We start from the raw sequence: 22,558 nt of genomic DNA, 5'->3' as shown, positions 1-22,558 counted from the left end.
CCCCCCGCCCCCCCCCCCCCCCCCCCCCCCAAACAGAGTCTGGTGTGATTTCTGGTGTTTTCCTTCCTTTGCTTGCCTCTTTAATTTTCCTTTCTGTCGCATTCCCTTTCTTTCTTACCTTCGTCCTTTCCTTCTCTCTTCCTTAATATCCCTACATTTCCCTCACATTTGTCTTTTCCCAAGCTTTCTCTTCATGTCCTATTCCCTTCCTCTCCTTCCGTTACTTCCGTTATTTGTCTTTTCCCAAGCTTTCTCTTCATGTCCTATTCCCTTCCTCTCCTTCCGTTACTCCTTTCCATTACATGAATTGATGGATTGATTGATATAACACTTTATTAATCCCCAAGAGGGAAATTCAGGGTGTCACAACAGAATAACGAGATTAAAAAGCAGAAAGTGACAGTAGATGTAACGGGCACCATAGATCAATAATTCCACTGACCTTCCTTTCCCCTTATCCTCTCCTACCATCCAGTTTATTTCTTTTCCCTTTCCTTTCTAAAGGACTTCTTTAAAGGATGACCTCACCCATTTTTAACGGACCTATCTTCATATAATTGGTCCTCACAAATGCTCATGATAAATAATGTCTCAGAGGAGGGCTGTGGACAGTTCAGAAACCTGCATACCAGTGATACCAATATTTTGTTTTTGAGGGGCGATATGTCCAGATTTGTGTGTGTGTGTGTGTGTGTGTGTGTGTGTGTGTGTGTGTGTGTGTGTGTTGTCCCCACATCTTATTATACCTATAATATTGATTGTACATAGGGTTGCCACCTTTGAGATCTTGAAATAAGGGACACTCTTTACGCCTGCCACGGCCTTGCGGCGCAGGCATATGCGGCAAGGCCGGCAATAGGTTGAAGCAATAAGTTGAAGCAATAGGTTGAAGCAATAGGTTGAAGCAATAGGTTGAAGCAATAGGTTGAAGCAATAAGTTGAAGCAATACGTTGAAGCAATAGGTTGAAACAATAAGTTGAAGCAATACGTTGAAGTTTCCCTTCAACTTATTGTTAACGCTATCCACAACTTTTGAAGTAGAATTTTGTTTTCCAAATGGGCATAACAACATAAAGAGTTCTGATTGTGAATCTGAGTGGTTCTTTAAATGGGCACAATATTTAATTATATTGATTTATATTTATATTAGACTTTAAAACTCAACATTATTAAACAATCAACTATAATAGTCTACTGAAATAGCAGGCTAACCTATCCCCACATCAGCAGCCAAGATGTGGGCTATTGGGCAGGTATTAGAAATACTACTGACATGACATCTTGTAAAAACACGGATAAATAAGATGATAAATAATATAAGGTCCCATACCGAATCGATCTCAGGAGATGTTTGTCAAATGTCAAATGGATTTTGCCCTTACTGGATGTTTAGGTCATGAAGAACTGAAAATGAACTGAACATGAAGAACACGAAAAGATGAAATTACCTACCTAGGTTCCATCATGGAGTCAAATCTTTCCGGTGATAAAATGGCCACCAACGTAATCAAAAAAGTCAACCAAAGAACAAGATTCCTATACAGGATCTCCTCACTGGTCAACAAAAACACCTTGAAGACCCTAACAGGAGCCCTCGTACAAGGTTTCCTCGACTATGCATGCACCTCCTGGACGGTACCACAGCACCTCAAAGGCCCTTAAAACAAGATTCCAGACTTCCCAAAACAAACTGGTCAGGCTACTACTTGGCCTCACTCCCCGAACCCACCTGGCTGGAATGGCTACAGGACTCTATACTAGGAGCCCGCGGACCCCCATTAGAAAATATATGCCAGCAACCCTAGCTATTAAATAAAGTATTAAAATAAGGAAATAATAATAATAATGAAAAAAAATAAAAAATAAAACATTGTACTGAAGGAGGCTATACCTACAGTACAGTACTTCAATAGATGTATTGTTACTTGTCTTGCCACCACTGTGCTTACATGCTTTTTAGGGAGTTCACAGCTCTTTGCATTGAAACCCCAACTCGAACCCACCCATTGATGTAACTAATTCCTCCCACAAGGGGTCGCTGTTGTGCTGGATGACGGCACCCTTTCACGAGTCAGCCAGCCAGCCAGGTCTGGAGTGGAGACAGTGTAGACTAGTCTCGGTGTGTGAGTATGCGTGTGCGTGCGTGTCTGACTGTAGCCAGAGAAAATCACCCGGAGACGGACTAAAGACAGTTTTCACTGTACCAATGTGTGGCTCGTAAATCTACTGCCTTCACCCCAGCAGCGAAATGAAATCACCCAATGGACACTATAACATGAGTATATGGAAAATGAGGGAATAACAATCGTGTTCGAGACACGGCGGCTTGTTGGTTTTAACGGTTATTTGGAACTGTGAGTGGAGTCTCTGCCGCTGGAAGCTACGAAAATGTCGGGGAAAATAGAGAGCAAGCAAGGTAAGCGTCTGCCCCAGACCCCGGCGGAGCTGCTCTGGGTTTACCGTTATTTATACACATTTAAGCATTTATCACAATTCGTCGCGCGACCCTTTCGTTCGACAATGACGTATTGTCAACTAGGGGTGGAAAAAAAGTGTCGACGCGCGTGTTTTCAGCTGAAAATGTAAAATGTTGGCCATACGATACTTAAAGAAATGACAACACGACTAAGTGTTTATTACACAAATAAAATATAGACAATGTATTGCATCCAGCAGAGCTTTAGTAATGGTTTTTAGATTAGAATGTGAGGGTTTAAAGCTAAAATAAATGTGTGTGTAGTGTGTGTGTGTACGTTGGTACCATTAGTGATAGTTGGTATTTTGCTCAGACTGTCCAGTTATAAATCAAAGCGACAAGCAGCTTGTGTTAGCTAACGTTATTATCCATTTTAACTAATTACTTTCCCGTGGTGTGTATAATTCCCCTCCGTCAGTGTATATGAGGGGGGCTACTGGTTTCCACTATAAACGGCCCTGAACGTGAAGAATGCCTCCCCTTCTTTTACAGGATAACAGCATTCACATGAACGTTTACCCCCGCTAGCTCAACCTAACGGTCAGTTAGTTAGCTAGCCGACACTGATTTAGTTGCTTGTGTTCACACACCCAGCCAGAGGGCTGTATCGGCAACAACGCCAACCAAACCAACCTAGAGCAACATCATTTAGGTCGAATAAAGTCAAACGGTTACACGGTAGTGTCTCTGGTTTAGAGGCGTTTGGCTGGAGAAGGCTATTGACCGCAGCTAGCTAACTGCTGTGCTGCAGCTACACACACACTAGCATCTGTGTGAGCTGGAGCTAACAACGTTAGCCTGGTTGTTACCTACAGGACTCCAGTGATAATAATATAATGTGTTCACGCCCAAGAAGCTCGTGCCTGTATTGATTTCTGCACTGTGTGCACGTGGCATATTTTGGTCGGGTTTGACATTTGTTGCATGTTGTGGTATGGAAGGCGCCGCAGGGATATTTATATGCAGCAATAACGAATACTAAACAGTGACAATATAACACATTGGTTATTGTAGTAGTAGTAGTGGGGAGGAACAGACGTATGCTTTTGGATGGAAACTTTATCCCCGCCAGCTAGACTCGCATCCCACACACACACACCCCACCAGCTGTCTCCCCGCTTCGCCTCACAATCCTGTGCGATGATGCACACACACACACACACACACACACACACACACACACACACACGTTGTAGCAGGCGGGGCGAGAGTGTCATCCACCACTGTCTGGCGTCATTCTTCTCTAGGTGTTTTTGCATGTCTTTTGAACTGATGACCACATCGTATTTCAATAGACATTACTTAATATGTAATACCTTTTTAATTGATTGGTTGGTTAATGGTAGCACATGGGAATAATAATAATAGGAATTATACACCTCATATAATCTCCCCCCACACAGCCACATAAGTGCAGCTAGAGTGGCTCCTCTGGTTGCGTTTAGTGGGTCACCTGTTGGGCTGTTGTCTCTGCTGCCTTCCATTGCTCTATTCCTCATGCACTCATTGATCTCAGAGGGAGTTTTGTATGTTCCCTCAGCCCTATATCCTACTCTAACCCTATAGCCCTGTTTGTGACCTGACCTCCCCCTCTGCAATAGCTCCGGGAGGAGGTTGTGTCAAGCTCTAGCGGAGGGTGGGAGTCTCTGGCAACAATGACCAATTATCACCTTTTTTCTGAACATCTCGTCCCAAAATGTAAAGTTACCGATAATCTAGCGATCCTACAGATTTCTTGGAATAGCCCTTGGGTCCGATCCACACACATGTCCAATCCACAACTCCACATCCACCTTCTGAGCTTCATGAATTGAACAAAGTGGACCCTCTTGTAAACTAGTGTAATGCTTAATTGGGTCGTCCACTCACAGTTAACAGTCTTTGTATTGAGTTTGTGCTTGAAATGTACTGTAATTCTGCAAACAGTTAATAAATATTTCAATCAATCATGACCTGGGGGTCAGGCATGTTTCCTGTAAAGCGTTAACCCTGAACATGTCCCTGCTTGCACCTGTATGAGTGACAAATACACCCTCTTAAGTCTTCATTCTTAAGCCCTTAGATATACTTCATCATATGATAATGGCAAAAAAATAGCTGATCTACAAGCTCAAACTATTTGAGCTCTAAAAAGAAAAAAATAACATTTCCACATATGCCTAAAATAGACAGGCCAGGCTTAACGTGGTTAATGTCAGATTGGCAGTGGCTGCAACAACATAGTCCCTTATCACCATAGACACTGTCCTGCTGTCATCGGCTCTTTGTCTCTCGGGGGCTAAACACGGTCACAGTGCGTCTGTCACCTGTTCAGAAGTTGCCCCTTTACACCACGTGTTGTGTGCCATTCACTGGGATGTCGGCTCTGAAGCTGTTTAGAGGGTACTGCTGCTCATCATTCTTCTGACTTCAACCCATATTATTCACAATATTCACAATAATGACATTTTTTGCTTGACAATTTGAAAAACAAAATTTCAACATGAAAATGATTATGACAATTATGCAAAAGTAATTGCAATTATCTCAAATAATTGCATTTTAGGGGATTGTGTAGTAATTAGGACAGGCCTAGACCTGCACGCACATAGAATTCAGTCACTTGGACACATACAGTAACAAATGCTTTGTTACGGTTGATGGTGTCGCCCCAAAACCTCTCAACAGCAGGAAGCCAATCTCACATCCTAGTTCTTTCCTTCTACAGTGAGAAAATGAACTGGGTGGAGGAAGATTGGGAGTGTGCACCAGTGTGTTCCTTTTGTTGGTGTGCGTTTCTTGTGCAGCACATGTCTAATCTGGCCATTAGTTGCATGTTACAAGTTCTGGTTAGAACTGAAGGGGATCTTGAGGTTGTTATTTTGAATGCAGTGTCTCTATTTGTACGACACCACATTATGTTTACTCACTGAGGCCCCTTTTCCACCGGGGTTGGACCGGTTCGGTTCTTTTTCCCCCGCCTGCTATTGAGTGTTTCAACTGAAAATGAATTGGTTCAGAACCCTAATAGTTGGTTCGGAACTGGACCCAAAAAATGGCCAGCGGTTCCGTGAAAGCACTTCCGAAGAATCTAGAACCAAAGTTATTTTGGTGTAAAAGGGCCCTGATTGTTGGACAATCAGGCCCCTAGATAATCATTCTAGATAAGCTAAATAGTACTAATACTATATTTCATATACCTGCATCAAACTTACCTGTGTCACTTTGATGCTTCGTTCGTTTAGAGAGTTTATGTGCAGATATCAAGCATTCAAAACGGACTGAATTGCTGATGGTCCGCTCTCATGTCTCACGCACGTGTGTGTAGGTTTGGGTGGTACAAATGTTCTACGGCATTGCGAATAAGGGGCCAGCGTTTGTTTGTCTATGTGTATGCATCTATACATGCATACATACATCCCCCACTCAATATTTGGGCAAGACTGACATCAGATCAATCACACAGCAAACTATACAGCTCAGCTGCACCAATGGGGTCAGGCAAAGGCATACATGGAGATTATATTTTTTCCATGGCTAATCTTGCAAACCACTACACTGATCAGCAGCAAGTAAATCAATCAAATATCTTTCAAATCCGTCCACCACAACAACTTTGTGTGAATTTATAATCTGATTTATAATCTGTCCAGGCTTGTCTGGAGCCGAGTGGAACTCCATATTCAGGCAACACTGACATCATCAATAACTTGCAATCCATAGCTACAGATTGCACACGGAAGATATGCCTAGTACTAGGGCTGTCGCAGTGAAGGGATTTTTTTAAATTTTATTAAAACATTTTTTGTATTAATTTATCCTGATTTTATGTATTTAAAAGCAATAAACCAAAATTTGACTATATATAAACACTCTGCGTATGGACAATACTGAGGCTTCTTTGAATGCAAAATCATAGAAGGATTGTGTTACAATTGATGGTATCCCGAATGCTGACCTCTAAAATAGACAAATGGTTACATAAGATCTGTGCACCAACATATAGGCAGAGTGCAAGATTAACATTTTCCTTAGTGAACTCGCTGGGAACGGTGTATAACCGTAATCTACCTCGAGCCATGCAGTTATCAAAAAATAATGCATTATTTGCATTTAGCGAAGCCTCTCTCTGCTTCACATTGTGGGAAGGGTCAGTTTTCATTACCAGTGTAATACAAAGTACAAGCTTGGGCTATATACCTTTTCAATTGAATGCAAACCGACTGTACTACTAACATAATCATTATGATTTATGATGATAAATTCTGTCAATTCTGAGAGAGAGAGACTATAGTGCAAAAGAAACAAGACTTGCAATTTTGAATTCCTCCATTACAACAAAATGAACACATTAAAGGATTATGAGGTGAAGGGTTCAACATTGGTGAACCTTGCCTGGCGCCAACTAATAGAAAAGAAGCGCCGTCGTTGACCCCACTAGGCAGCCATATTGCTTGTAGTTCTTCGGATGCCAACACACCAACGTAAGTCAAACAAATAACACACCAGGCCGTCATTGTCCACAGCCCTCCAAGACAACATTGGAGACTGATGCAAAGCCTCAGTGTTAACCCGTCTGAAGCATGTGTCTGTGCCGAGTCTGTTGAGTGTTTGGAGTTTTTTGATAGACATGGAGAGGGAAGTTGATGAGAAGCACAGCAGGGAAAGGGTAGAGCCCTGGTACAGCTGCTTTATTTTTTAAACACAATTGCTTGTAAAAACTAATCTGCTTTATCGGTAGAGGGTGTGTATCACTCAACTGTTTGTAATCAACGTTTAGTTATCTTGCAACAAAGCCATTACATTGCGGCACTTGCTTTCTTTGCTACTATAGCTTGATGAATACTGTCAATGATTTAGCTGCCTATAGTTTTTACAATGAAGGAACGAACCTTTTTCCCATATTGGCCTCAACAAATAACAAATTGTTAATTGAAATAAACGTGATTTATTCCTTCCACCAAATTCCCATACAATTCTATCTACTTGTGGACAGCTAACAAATGACTTGGCAATATGCTTTATAGTACTCTGTACATTTTAAATTATAGTCTATATAGTATAAAAGTTATGAGATATTGCAAGGAAATAGAAAATCCTCCTATACTGAAACGCACCACCAACCTATAAACCCAAAACTTGTATGTTCTGAAAGGTGACATTTGTACAATGATAAGGTTTCTTTATACTTCACATGTTATGTTTATTCATTTTCTATAAATGAATGCCATGGGAGTTTTAAAGAAATGAGCCTGTGAGGCTTGTTGTTTCAGCAGTACCTAACTGACATTGTAATATAATATAATATAATATATGATATAATAATATACTTTCCCCAGGTAAGAATGAACTCACAAGATCATCAATGATCAAGAATCTTTGTATAATACATTGTTGTCTTCCCCATAGAGAGACATGACTTCATCCGGCGTGTCCACTTTAGTAACAAAGCTCTACAGTAGGCACTAGGCAGCACAGTGTTTTATAATTAGCCCTCTGACTCCATGCTAGCTGGAGATGCAATGCTAGTTGCTAGCCACAGCAGACCTGATCCATCAGTTCCTTATTTTAGCCTCCCTGCCCCCAACACCGCTCACTGTGAGTGTAGCTGTATGTCTGTTTGCTTTTGAAACAGTTGGTTGTAATGTTGTTGGGTGTTTACTGTTAAGCATTCCAAGAGTTTAACATGCAAGCGTAAGCCATTTCAGTGGCTTAGTGTTAGTCAAGTGGATACTGCGTGGCTTAGCCTTAACTAGGTCCTGGTTTGTCATGTAAGGAGTAGCATCTGAATTACCTTAAACCAGCACTGACTGAATAAAGTCTAAAGCAGTAGATCCCAGTAGATTAAGTTTTCCCTCATTACAGCCCGCTGTGGCAATGGCATATGGCAGGCTTTGGGTCTTGGTTTGACATGCTGCAATTTCGAGGTTTTAATGGCATTGAGCATTTCATCGTGCCTTTCCCACGGAATGAGAAGCGTGCTGTTACCATAGTACATTTAGTTGTGTTGTAATTCGTTTTGAGTGTGCTCTCTGCTCTGTATGGGAGTGCAAAAGAGGGAGTGAATCGGGTTTAGGGACAGGAAGGCAGAGGGGTGGAGAGAAGTAGAGCGCCGATGAGTATTGAGTCCCAGTTCAGAGAGAGCATTATGAGAGGGATGGATCTGACTTTGGATAATGCTTAGAAAGAGGATATGATGAAAAAAATGCAAGACGGACAATGGTCTCTTTCTAACAACAGTATATTTGTGTGAAGGCTTTGGCCTGTTTTCTATTTTCATACATTTTACAAGGAGCTATCCTCCCATATTTTTCAAGCAATATATCATCATTCTTCCGGTATTCATCTCCTCGCCTTCATCATTGATCTTTAGACAACATCCCTCTCAGAAGTTGGCCTCAAGATCTTGTGCTGCACCTGATGTCAGTGCCATGTGTAGGCTTGCATGTTGCAAAGCAGGTTCGTATTATTTCTCCTAATGGACGTATCAGTAGGTTCTTCTGTTCTAGAAGTTAGCCACGGATTGGATTGGACACTGGACCACTGATGACACAGCAGACCGCTTCAGTCAGGACCTCGGCTGAGTGAGGATTATGTGAACGAATTCATTCAGAGACACAAGAGTAATTCTCACATCAAATAAACCAACAATTTGGATGTACTGCTGCATGTGATGGGATAAAAGTACTCATCTTCATTAAGGGCTATTTGTGGATATATTTCCTTTTGTGCGTTCTGTAGTGTTAATGAGTCAGGCTGGATGGATCACTAGGCTCAGTTATTGTATGACTAACTTTGGGCAGTGCAGCTGAACCATAGCTGTGAAAATGACCCATCTGACCACAAAGTCATCAGGACACAAACTGCAGTCATATTAGTAGCACACAGTAGTACTGTAAGACTTCCAGTGCTACCTGTAAACGGTGTTGGACAGTGTGGTAACCTCCTACCCAGGCCGGTAGGTTTGTGTGAACTCAGGTATCCTGGATGGGAAACATAGGTTGGAAGAGCCAGGCCTCCTCGGAGGGCACAGGCTCCGAGTCCTCACTACAGGAGGATCTAGATGTGGACACAGGTAAATACTCATGCCTCTCTTAAAATATACATTTCATGCCATGTTCAAAGTACTGTATGGTTCAAAATACTTTTACTTTATTCACTTGTTCTGATGGTGGTCCACTACTCACTGTGACCTAACAACCTTCATCTTTGATCCAGCAATGCAGATTTATTGCCAGGAAAACAAGTGATAAATACAGATGAAACTGACAGTGATCACATTGTGATTTAGAATGTATTTGAAGATTAGAGAAGACTTAGGTACATTTTTAAAGTCATATTCATGAGCAGGTCAAACGGCAAAAAAGAAAGAAAAAAAACACTATTCATCATTGAGTTTAAGATTATTCTCAAGCAGATGGCTGTGAATTTCAAGCAGTTGTATAGAGAAAATGTGATGAATAAATGGTCTCAGAAATTCTGTAATTTGCACATCAGGACTTTGATGTTTTGAATGCATATAGTTCTTTTATGAATTTTGAATGCATTGTTCTTTTATGTAAGGCCTATTCAGACTGTTTTCCAAGCGGTTCACTGTTGTGGAGTTTTACATGTAAAAATAAGCGCACTGGCAGAATGAAATGCAGGGGACATTCTTTGCTTTGCTTTTTGTGTTGTGTGGCTTTTTGCAAGGTGCTCATTTTGCTCTGCTCAAGTCTTGGGTGGACCCAGTCAGAGGGAGCAGAGCTCTCTGCTAGGCCACAGCCTTCCCACACGGCCTGTCTGCCTGCATTGCTCCTTCCATAGTCACACTTTAATCCATGTCTCATCAGGTGATGACCCATTTAATAGGTAGCCTACTGTATCATATCCAGGATCCTTGGACTTCTATCTGGGTTATACAGTGAAACCTAAAGGAATTCAAGCCGACGTCCAATTATTCTATGCTGTCTTTGGCCCTATATATTTCGTACAACGAATTGTGCAAATGGGCGATCTATAAGCTCACAGTTTACATCGCGACGTGTTGCACTAGTCTTGTAAACTTGATCTGCAATTTCCACAATCTTTCAATTTGCTATACACCGTAGTACCTGAACAATTGGATCGCGTATGGGGGGGGGGGGGGGGGGGGGGTTAACACTTAACAGTGTTTGAGTTATTAATGTTTCCAGTGAACTGCCTGCTTCCCCCATTAAACCATATGAGCTGAGCCACCCTGGTGAGCCGCTAGCATGGCGAGGCTCCGTAATTGAGGTAGTTGGGTTCATCATTGTGTAATTACACAGTGTTGAGCGCCATAATATCTTGTTTTGAAAACACACCCTATGTGGTGCGCTAAGCCTAATGAATCTGTGCCCAGCAGGCTTTGAAGAGTTGACATTAAGTACATGTGCATTTTGTATGTCTACCCTGAGCAGCCCAATCTCCACAGCAGTGATGATGCACCTGATTAAGGATTGGTGGACTGAGTAATGCTATGTCTTGCAGACAGACGGACTGAATGGTGGCTAGTAAAGACCTGTTGCGGCAGGCACAGCTTCTAAACTAGTCCGAAAGCAAGGATGTTATGACTGGTCTACAAAATGACAAAATTCTTACGGCATAGTTGGGTCTACTGTATAATCGCTTTTGTGATCTGTCTCTGACATTTTAGAAAAGTTGGCCTACACAGCAATACTTTTTCAACTCAATGTATGTATGTAGGCCAAAATTGCCATGTCAATCAGCAATATAGATTCACAAAAGGTATAACGGGTGTGTCTGCACTACAGCAAACAAAGCGAGTAGCACAGAGTGGTGCTCGGCAAACAATGAAAATGTATTAAACACAATGCTTCCAGGAAAAATGTCTTGAAAACGTTTTCTCTTCACTTAATTGTCCACCATTGGAATAAAATTAACTAAATTCCCTGTCTGGCAGTGGGCAACTTGTGAACCAGTAGCTCAGCCAATAAGTCTACATTTTTGTTATGTTCCCAAATATTGGTTCATGAGTAGGTACAGCACAATACATCAGTTGGTCACTACATTTGGCTTAAAAGAATATAACATTTTCATTGTCATTTATTACAGCAGTTATTAATCACTAGTACAACCTTACCAACCTTACAGATAATTTCACAAAATGCAATGTGTGAACATTTGGAAGTTGAGCATACAAGTTCTGCCGTAATGATTTGAGTGCATTTATAGGAAGAGAAAAATATTTTGATGTGTCATGGCTTTACAGAGAGTACAGTGAGTGTATATTAAGAAAATACTTTGCTGGGACCCACATGTAGGTCACCAAGCTAGTCCACATGGCATGCATTTTGTTTTGAATAGAAACATAGAAATATAATGCAGAATTCAAATCAGTTTTTAATTCAATTTGATCATAGTGCCAAATTTGCCAAATCACAACGTGTCATAGAGCAGATGTACATCCCTGGACGATGTACGTTGTCTTTGCTTTTGTGCCACCCTCATGCCAAAAATCTCTGTAAGGATGGCAATGTTGATCCAATTCCGTTCAAACCACTTTGGTCCAGTTGGGTGTAAGCCTCTAGTGATGCTAGCTGGGATTTTAGGCTCTTAGTCTTGTTTGCTGTGTGTGTGTGTGTGTGTGTGTGTGTGTGTGTGTGTGTGTGTGTGTGTGTGTGTGTGTGTGTGTGTGTGTGTGTGTGTGTGTGTGTGTGTGTGTGTGTGTGTGTGTGTGTGTGTGTGTGTGTGTGTGTGTGTGTGTGTGTGTGTGTGTGTGTGTGTGTGTGTGTGTGTGTGTGTGTGTGTGTGTGTGTGTGTGCGCACACGTGTGTGTTTGCATGCACATGTGTGCATTGCATTTCATTTTCAGCGTCCTTTACAGTCATTGCCAATTTCCGATGCCAATCTAAATGGACAGTACAATTGAGTCATGTCTGTGTATGGGTAGGAAAACCATTAGCTTGATTCATCCTCTTTGTACCCACACAGCATGAGATGCCCATACATAAAAACAATATATCCCATCAGCCACTGCGACTGAGCCTCGAGGCCTGCATGCCGAGTGTGGGCTTTCAACTGGTGTGTCTCTGACTTTATTTGACCCACTTCCTCTTGGACATTAGTACTGAGTGACCGTCTTTACACATCTCTGCCAATCCCACCTCTTTGACCATTACAGACCATGGTGTATTTCATTTTTTACGTGCATCGTTTCTACACTTTCCAGAAACGCATCCACTCAAACTCAGTTACTGTACACTGTTTCCACCCTGTTGCCTTTAGATATTACTGTATGTCTCACACGCGCACGCACGCACGCACGCACGCACACAGAAGACAACCAAATGGAGTTTGGAATAGCAAGTATTCCTGGTTTGGTGTTGGACATGTGTTAACCCATTTTGGGGGCGGGAACCCCTTTTGGTGTTAGCATTATGTTATGCTTTAGCTATTGAAAAATAGATCTACAAGCTCATAGCGCGCCACCGAGTGGCACGCTACGAGCTTGTAGGTCTGCTATTTTTGAAAAATCGAAGAACGACTGACATAGAAACATAGCTTTTTCAGAAAACTGTCAGGATGTAGAAGACATTTTTAGAATCTGATCTCGGGTCAAAATGGGTTAAAGGGCTGCAAGTGATAAAGTGTTAAAATAACCCTATGGTATATTCCCATAGCAATCATTGCTAGTATTGAGTGTTTGAGTGATTGTTCTTGGAATCCAAAGGTTCCAGGTTCGATCCCCGGGTTACCCTGGCTACGGGTCAGAACTTAAGTGTCCTTGAGCAAGACACCGAACACCCAACTGCTCCTCTACTGTTCATGCAGATTGCCGAATGCTTAAAAAAAAACTTGAAAAACTACACAAAACAATGGCTTGTTCTACACATATTTTTATATGATAATATTATAAATTAAGGGGACAGACTCCCGTGTGTTACCGGCTGATACCGACAATAAGCCATGCCCGACCTACTTCATATAGTCGGTGACCATATAAAATGTGATTTGAGTAATTGAGTTTGCATCAATTAACTTTGTGCATGTTACAGGCAAACACTTTAAAGGAATGAAAGTACCTTGTAGATTGGTGATTTTAGCCATTTCTGCGCAACACCATCATATGACAAAGTATCAAAATGGGGCCTTAGTTAGTGCTTCATTAGAACTGAGACCTCCAGAGGTGATCAAATGGATGTGATGTGTTTGGGAAGTGTCTGTCGTGCCGGGCCTGTGCAGTGTGGCTGCACACAGAATGTCAAGAGGATGACAAGTACGCTGCTGTGTGGACAAGAAGAGCTTTGTAAAGCACTCTAGTATGGGGAGAGTTGTACCACTCCTCCTCTCGCTGCTTAGGGCCATTTACTCGCAAAGAACACTGATGCTTACTCTTCTCTGTCTCCATGTCTCGTGTTCAGGGCTGTAAAGTGATTGGTCCTCCAGTGGCTGTTTGTCTGCAGTGTGTTAGCATCACTCTCCTATCTCAAGAGCTTTTATAGTGCCCCGATTGCCTCTTAGTCCCCACAAACAGCTGCCATTGACTACGAATTCTGCATTCATCTCCATAAAACAAGAGCGTTTGTTTTAGCTGTCTCACTGTCTCCGTTATATTGCTGGCTGATGCTAGGGTTAGTGACAGTTAGGCTGGATATTTATAGCACTTTGAAATTCTTCAGCCCATTGGTTTCACACCAGGTGAACCTGCTGCCTGCTATACTCTCAGTGGAGCACATGCTGCTGATATGAAACGCATCGCAGCTTGGCACAGTTTAAAGGGAATGCTGAAAAATGCAGTAAACTAACAGCAGCCAGGAGGGTCACTTGAAGGATCAGACTGTGTGTGCGTGGTGGGTGTTGGTGTGTTGTGCCGTGAGCTTCTTTATCTTTTTCATGTGGTTATCATGAGTAGGCCTATTTATTTGTGTCTGTCTGTGCAGTGCCAGTGACTGGGCTATATGATATGTGTGTGATCTGTGTATGTGTTGGTGCACTGACTATGCTGTGATGAGCCTGGCTGAGGTGAGTCAGCTGCAGTTGCAGAAGGATTATGCTAGAAAGTTAGTCCAGGCTACTCTGGACTGTGTGTTTCATCTGGGGAGAAGGGGGGTGATTAGTGAGGGAGACGAGTATCAGTGCCATTTAGCTGTGGCATCAGGAGGGGTACTACACACTACACAGGGTCAGGGTGGCATCAGGAGGGGTACTACACACTACACGGGGTCAGGGTGAAATGTATCTGTCTTTCATTTCCCACGTTTAACCCTCATTTGCTGCCTAAGCTACACACATCTTCAATTGTCTGTTGTCTCATTCAATACTGTTGAAATATCTATGCCAACTTTACAGAATTATAATCATTCGCTGCTACAATAACAGCTCACCAGCCTTTCCCACTAAAATGAGTATAGTACTGACTAAATTACTGAGAGGCATAACATCATGTCATTGTCATTTCAAAACCTGGGCAGGAAATCAAAGGTTTCTTTTTTGTTTTGTTTTTTGTTTTTTTGTCTGCCCAAATCCCCATATTCACCGGCCACAGCTTTACCAGTCAGCTAGATTTTTAGCCCTGCTAGCAGGGCTCTAAGGATAGAAATGTTGGCCCGTCCAAGAGTCCGTCCAACACTTGGGTTGCAAAGAAGATATTTGGAAAAGTACTAGCTGGATTGTCATGGAATGTGTCGTGCACCTTCGCACTCCCTCAAGAGTTCATCGAGTTCATCTGTTGTGTTCATGCTGCTGCTGTCTTGCGGACAAGACACGCTGAACCAACATTTCGCTGCTTGTTACTGTATGTGTGACAAATAAAGCATTGATTCTTCTTGATTTGTGATGCAATGGCCTTTCCTCTAGCACCAACACAAGTCCAACATGTCCACAAATTTGCACACGAGATATCTCCAACTCTCAGAATGGGGCAATGAGCAGAGTGCCATGAAACTTACTGATTGCATGCATGCTTTGCCAAAGGATGAACTCTACTGATGTTAGTGACATAAGTGACCCGTGACCTTTTCTCAGTGCATCATTCAGTGAATATAAAATGTAGAGGGCCTAGCTGTCACATCCTCTTCATCTCATCATGCTTTCTTTGTGGATCAATAGCTTTAGAGTGGCTCTTGGTGTATACATAAGTGTCTGTCAACGAGTGGGTGCTAATGCATCTATGTGTGCACGTGCATGCGTGCGTGTGTGTGTGTGTGTTGTGTACAGGACAATTCAGTGACCCAGCCCTCAGGTCCGTCCCCTCTCTACAGTCCCCAGTGAGCTGTAAGGAAAGAACTAAGAAGTGCTCTAATTCAGGGGTTCTCAACCCGTGGGTCGCGACCCCTCGGGGGGTCGCCAAATTATTTTAGGGGGTCCCCAAATTATTTAAAAAAAAAAAAGATTTATTTTTAAATTTTATTTTCACTTTTTTTCAAAAATAGCAGACCTACAAGCTCGTAGCGCGCCACTCGGTGGCGCGCTATGAGCTTGTAGATCTGCTATTTTTCAATAGCTAAATTATAACAATGCTTAAAACACCAAAAGGGGTTCCCGCCCCAAAATGGTTTAAGGTTATTGTAGCAGTCAATTTATATTGGGGGTCGGGAGGGGGCGGGGCGGGGGTCCCGAGACATTGCCAAAGCATTTCCGGGTGTCCCCGGCCAAAAACGTTGAGAACCCCTGCTCTAATTAACTAGTCCTATTAACCACACATGCCCAGTACCTCTACCAGCCTGCATTATATCCAACAACAGTGCTATTAGTGGACGAGGATAGAGGTTGAACGTTCACAACATCCTAAAGGTCACACATATCCTGTAGCCTAGTTTATTGTGACTATACTGCACTGAAAGATTGTGACATTAATGATTTTAAGTGGCATCTGCCAAGTGAAATTAACTGACATTTAATGAGGCTGCCTGTAACAATATATAAATATACCGCATATGGAATCATATCGAATCGATTGAGTGACTCCTGTATTGATATTTGGTCTCTTTAAGTGCGCATGTAGTTTGTAGTTGTACACCTATTTAAGGGCACTGCATTATGCGTGTGGATGCATAAAACTCTTTTTGTACGGTACTTTGGCTATTAATAATAAGCTTATTATGATGTTTATTGCCTTACATTTAGCATTATGATGAAAATCGTATTGTATGCACTTTACTCGTATGTACTTTACAGAGTGTGTTTTACATTTTGTGATTATATTGAAGTTTTGTTATTTTTCATGTCCTGAGTGGAAAATGGAGACCACAAAGACCTTTTTGTTTTGGTGGTATGATATCCTTTTAGACCAAGTGAGTGGTTACATACATTATGTTATAATTTAGCTATTGAAAAATAGCAGATCTACAAGCTCATAGCGCGCCACTCGGTGGCGCGCTATGAGCTTGTAGATCTGCTATTTTTGAAAAATCGTGAAAATATAAGACTCTGGAATGCCCTACCTGAGGCTATCCGATACAGCGATGCTGTATCGTCTTTTATAAACACACCTGTTCAGAAAAGCCATTTTTAGTTTTTTCTTGTTTATAGTACATTTGAACTGAGAGCATACTGGAAGAAATGGTTTATCAGATCCATAACAGTTTAGTGGACTAGCTCTAGTTAACATTATTACTGATGAGCTAGTCTTTTATTTCTGCCTTTTCCATATAGATCAGCTGTAAGCCCAGGAGAACAGCCAGTTGAATATGCAGTATTGGCTATATAGGACATGCATGGCTTTAGTTTGTCGCACTAAGCTATTCCCTTTGATGATATTGTCTGTGTGTGCGTGTGTGTGTGTGTGTGTGTGTGTGTGTAAATCAGTGTGCAGTCTGTGCACATCTGAAAGAGATGTAATGGTATATAGTGAGTGTGCATTTGTGCGAGTTGTTTTGTGAAGCCAGTGTGGTGTAGCTGTGTAGCATGTTTTCATAGAAGTAACTAAGTACAACTTTATACAATCTACTCCAAAAAATAAAAAGAAATGGTGCATTTATATAGCGCCTTTATCCAAGGCGCTTTACATAGATTGTGCATTACATTCACCCATTCACACACACATTCATACACCGATTGCAGCGGAAGCCATGCAAGGTACCAACCAGCACATCGGGAGCAATTTGGGGTTCAGTGTCTTGCCCAAGGACACTTCGACATGTAGACAGGAGGAGCCGGGATTCGAACCGCTGACCCGTGGATCATTGGACGACCTGCTCTACCTCTTGAGCCACAGTCGCCCCCCCACTCCACTATATCATAGACGGCTTTAGTTACTTTGCAGATTTGGATTATTACAAAAGATACATGAACCACTCAAGCCCTATTTTACACTTATTCTGATTTCCTATGCTATTCAAAAATGGCCAATCTACAGCACAAAACTCACAAACATGTTGCGATGCTTTGTGAGCATGTAGATCTTCTATTTTCAAAAAGGTTTGTCAAATTTTGAGAAATTTCAGTACTCTTTCTTTGGTATTGTAAGTATATTTTGATGCGAATACCTTTTGCACTCAAGTAAAATGTTGACTACAGGCAGTTTTTTTTATATAGTGGTATTGCTAGTTTAGCTTACAGAAATTGGAGTACTTTGTCCACCATTGCCCCACAGTCTAGCACCGCTCACTCACACAACCAGTACAGTTGGAGAACACTCACTTGGACACATAATAAGGGCTTACAGAAATATACAGTTGGAGGCCATCGATATTGTCCTTTTCTTTTTGCTGAGGTTTGAGTGATCTGCGCAAAATGACACTTAACCCATTTTGGGCGGGAACCCCTTTTGGTGTTTTAAACATTATGTTATAATTTAGCTATTGAAAAATAGCAGATCTACAAGCTCATAGCACGCCACCGAGTGGCGCGCTACGAGCTTGTAGGTCTGCTATTTTTGAAAAATCGTGAAAATATTTATTTCAGAAAACTGGAGGATTTAGAAGGATTTTTTTAAATTTTGAGGTCAGGCCTAAATGGGTCAAATGATAAGGGACAATATCGGTGGCACCCAACTGTAGATAGAAGAAAGTTGAGCCTGACCGAAGCCATATGTTTGGGTCCGATCCCGATCTTAGACCACCGATTACCGTTGTTTTGACCCAGAGTATAAAAAAAGATAAACATTGTTTTAATAATTTTGAAACATTTATCTTATAAGCAAACCAATGAATGAAAATAAACACAAAACACTTTTTTGATATTTATTTTAATATTTATATAAACTTCAATATATGCATTTTTCTTTTAATACAATTAACACGCAAATTATAAAATATACACACAAAGCAACACAAAAAAAATGCTTATTATATCAGCCAAACCGAGACATATATATCGGTCAGGCTGTAGAAGAAATGAATTAATAAGATAGATATAGCGGGCATGAATTGTATATATTTTTGAACACGGACCTAATGACCCCCAGGACGCACCTTGTTTAACAAAACCACCAAGTCACTGGCCTACATACAACCACAAGGGTTAGAAAGAGGACATGCCACAGGGTTATTATTAACTCTTAAAAATGGGGGAATCCCACATGCACAATGGAGCTGGAGCTGCAATGGTGGAGGTTAAAGCAGACGAGACATCACTACTATACTGTCTGCATGTAGTCTTTTGGTGCATTTGGAATGGATGGGATGATAATATGAAAAACATTTTCAAATGTAGTTGGTCTTTAATTATGATTAATCATCATTATCGCTAACATTTTGGATGCTAAAAATGTTAATAATACCAGCAGGTATTGCAATCTAACTGATTTCATGCAGTTAAATTCCTGGTTTAGCGAGACATCTGGCATCTGGAATGCCAACGGTGTTATTGAGCTATTGGTGTATTTATAAGGTAACACGTAGCTTTTCGACTGGTTTGAAAAATACATTCTTTAGGAGTTGTGCCTGTTTTCTCGCACACACGCACGCACGCGCGAGTGAACACACGCACGCACGCACGCACGCACGCACGCACACGCTTGCCTCTAAAGACGTTGCAACTGTGGTCCTCTACAGTGGTTGTTCTAGATCTGCTAGTGTTTAGTGTTATGGATCTGCCTGTATCCTCTGGCCATGCTCTATTAGCCATGGTTGACCAGGCCTTCTATTCCCATACAAGCCAACATGCAGCATGATTCCCATCACCTCATTTGATATGTAGTCTACTCTTTAAAGGGCCACTTCACCCCTTTTGCAACCAGATCTTATTTTAACCCATTTTGGACTGAGGTCGATTTAAAAAAAAAAAGGCTTCTATTGGGCCACGGACCCCAATCTCGCTCTGAAATATATATATTCAATGATTTGCGCCACTCGGTGGCGTGCTATGAGCTTGTAGATCTGCTAAATTATAACATAATGTTTAAAACACCAAAAGGGGTTCCCGCCCAAAATGGGTTAATGATGTTTGGGAGACAAGAAACACTTTACTGGGGTTTGTATGTGGGCCATATGTGTTTTAGGTATTTCAAAGTGTCTGTGATGTCAGAGACGCTGGTCTCACTGCTGGATTACTACAATGACCATAATACACTGACACCACGGCTCGTAAACAGTGCCTCAAACTGTGACTCCGCCCACAAACGGGGGAAGTTGTGATTTTCGCTCGTTCACTGCAATGCAATTTGCGGCATTTTCAAAACAATATTGAGCAGAGTAGCGATTATCAAACGTATTTGCAATGCCATACGTTGAAAGATCTGTTTGTTGCCCGTGGACAAGGCACGCTACCTCCGCAAGTTAGATAGCATCGGCATAGATGTTTGTCCGTATGATTAAGGATTGGACCAAGTTGCATTGGCAGCCATAGAAAATTCCGGGGTAAATTCTTACCCCGGATGTGACGTTTTTGGGCGTTCCTGTCTAGCGTGGTGTCAGTGTATGCTTTGCTGCACTCACCCCACCTTGTGGAGAGGGGGGGGGGGGGGGGGGGGGGGCTGTCTTATTGAGACAACATGTAGTCCAGGAAGGAAGTGAGACCAGTATCTGTGTGTGTCAACATAGTCTTATCAACATAGTTTAAAAGCTTTTCTGTACACATTAATTACATACAGTATACCCCACTTGAACTAAACACAGATAAACCAAAACATGTAACAATAAAGTTACAGTTACATGTACTGTATGTCTTGGGTAGTGTCACCTAACTGGCTATACTAACATGAAGTAAGGCCACCCTGCACACCGTCATAAGTCTGAGTGATAACCTTCTACCACGTTCAGCTGATGGATGCATCTCTTCACAAGGTCGTTTGACTGCCTGTCAGACAGCACAGCAGGAAAACCGGAAGTCGACCACGGACGCTATACTACCTCCTCCATTACAGAGTCGGGGACATGTTCCATTCCGATGGTTGTTCCCTTCCCTGTCATCCTTGTGGACCAGTTTGAGCTGTGGGACGGATAACACTTTAATTTGGCCTGTCATCCCGACTCAATAAACCACTTAATAGTTAGTCATATGACAAATAGCAAAAACAAGCGATCTACAACCTCACAACGGGTCGCATTGGATCGTGCTGTGAGCTCGTAGATCGCCTGTTCTCGCCGTTTTCGAGGGATGCCAGGTTGAACGTGGTTAATAATAACCAAGGAGCTAATGAGGATTGTACTAAACGGAATACAACACGGCCAAGGAAAGACCCCACTACAATGGAGTGTATAAATAATTCACTAAGCACTTAACTATTTCCTGTTGCGTTTTTCAATCTTTCCTCTCCATTTTGTCCCCCGCTGCTTGTGTCTCACGTGCCTGAGGCTTGCATTCCATTCTCTTGCACCACAGCAGGTCTTGCCTGCGGAGATATGATACTTGGCACTTGCGCCTCTGTGGTTTTTGTTTTACAGTGCAGCAGACACTGTGTCGCTCACTATGTTCTCATTTTTATAGACAGATGTGTGCGCTGTATACAGGCAAGGTCACTTATAGACAATTGTGTGTGTGTGTGTGTGTGTGTGTGTGTGTGTGTGTGTGTGTGTGTGTGTGTGTGTGTGTGTGTGTGTGTGTGTGTGTGTGTGTGTGTGTGTGTGTGTGTGTGTGTGTGTGTGTGTGTGTGTGTGTGTGTGTGTGTGTGTGTGTGTGTGTGTGTGTGTGTGTGTGTGTGTGTGTGTGTGTGTGTGTGTGTGTGTGTGTGTTAATCAATTTAAAAGAGCATAACAGAGGGCCAGGGGGTAACAGATAATGAGAGTTAAAGCAAATTATAACAAGTGTGTAAAGCAAGAGCGATTCAAGAGATAATGCGGCATAGATAAGGTGATTTATGGAATGGCTTTTCTGAACAGGTGTGTTTATAAAAGACAATACAGAATCTAGATACAGAATCTAATACCTGAGGCTAATCGGATAGCCTCAGGTAGGGCATTCCAGAGTCTTGGAGGCTAGCTTGGACAGCGAAAGCCTGTCAGATCACCCGTAGTTGTTTGTAGCATATGTGTAGCTTTGTATCTGAAGTTGAAACAACTTATTTGCTTATCAACCTCTTAGCTTTTGTAGCAGCTCTAAAGGTCCCATGTATCTTTGTATCTTTATGTGTCGCTGGCATCCATTGAAGTCAAGAAGAATGGTAGCCGGCATCTTTGTATTTCTGCCAGTGTGAATGAAGCGTTATTGCAAAGATGCTTCTTTCCAAGAATAGAACGTAACCATTTCCTGTATAGAAACACCACATTAACCCAACTAACTCTTGGGCTATTTTCACGTTAGTTTGTAAATATGAGTCAGACAGATTCACACCGGATGAGACCATTCGGTAGTCTATCTCACTAACTCTTTTTTTTTTAAATGTTTTTTTTTTTGTGGCTTTCGCCTTTTATTTTATATTTTTATAGAGGGACAGACAGGCTGACAGGAAATGGGGAGAGAGATGGGGGGGTGACATGCAGTAAAGGCCGTCAGGATCGGGAGTCGAACCCGCGGCACACTGCCAGACTCGGGCTACCGGGCCAAGGTGCCTGGACCGTTGAGCCACGGCCCAGGCCATCTCACTAACTCTTAATACTTTGAGTGGTAGCTTTTGTGTCCGCCACTAGAGAAGGCATTACAACTCTTTGGGGACACCAGTGGCTATTTTAAGCTTGTGTAAATTGATATAGTTTTAGCTGGGTGGTTTTAATTAATGGATTTAAAACGATTTGCTATTCCATGAAGTGTGCTGTAGCGCT

The 22,558-nt window shown here is 42.0% G+C and overlaps 1 protein-coding gene across 6 annotated transcripts in view; it reads left to right on the top strand.

Moving 5' to 3' along the window:
• Positions 1-2,029: 2,029 nt before the first annotated feature.
• rapgef1b (Rap guanine nucleotide exchange factor (GEF) 1b) overlaps positions 2,030-22,558 on the top strand; it is a 72,393-nt gene continuing 51,864 nt past the window's right edge. For 2 of the 6 annotated variants that reach the window (XM_079525216.1, XM_079525217.1), the window contains exon 1: positions 2,030-2,417. In XM_079525216.1, the coding sequence (XP_079381342.1) occupies positions 2,390-2,417 (28 nt within the window). In that variant the 5' untranslated portion in view covers positions 2,030-2,389. The remainder of the gene's footprint in view (positions 2,418-22,558) is intronic. The other 4 variants (XM_079525219.1, XM_079525220.1, XM_079525215.1 and 1 more) reach the window with 3 other exon arrangements.

This window comes from Electrona antarctica, assembly GCF_951216825.1.
Source record: "Electrona antarctica genome assembly, chromosome: 16".
NCBI classification, from domain to species: domain Eukaryota; kingdom Metazoa; phylum Chordata; class Actinopteri; order Myctophiformes; family Myctophidae; genus Electrona; species Electrona antarctica.
The sequence above is the reverse complement of the archived record's forward strand: the minus strand, read 5'-3'. Positions and strand labels throughout refer to the sequence as shown.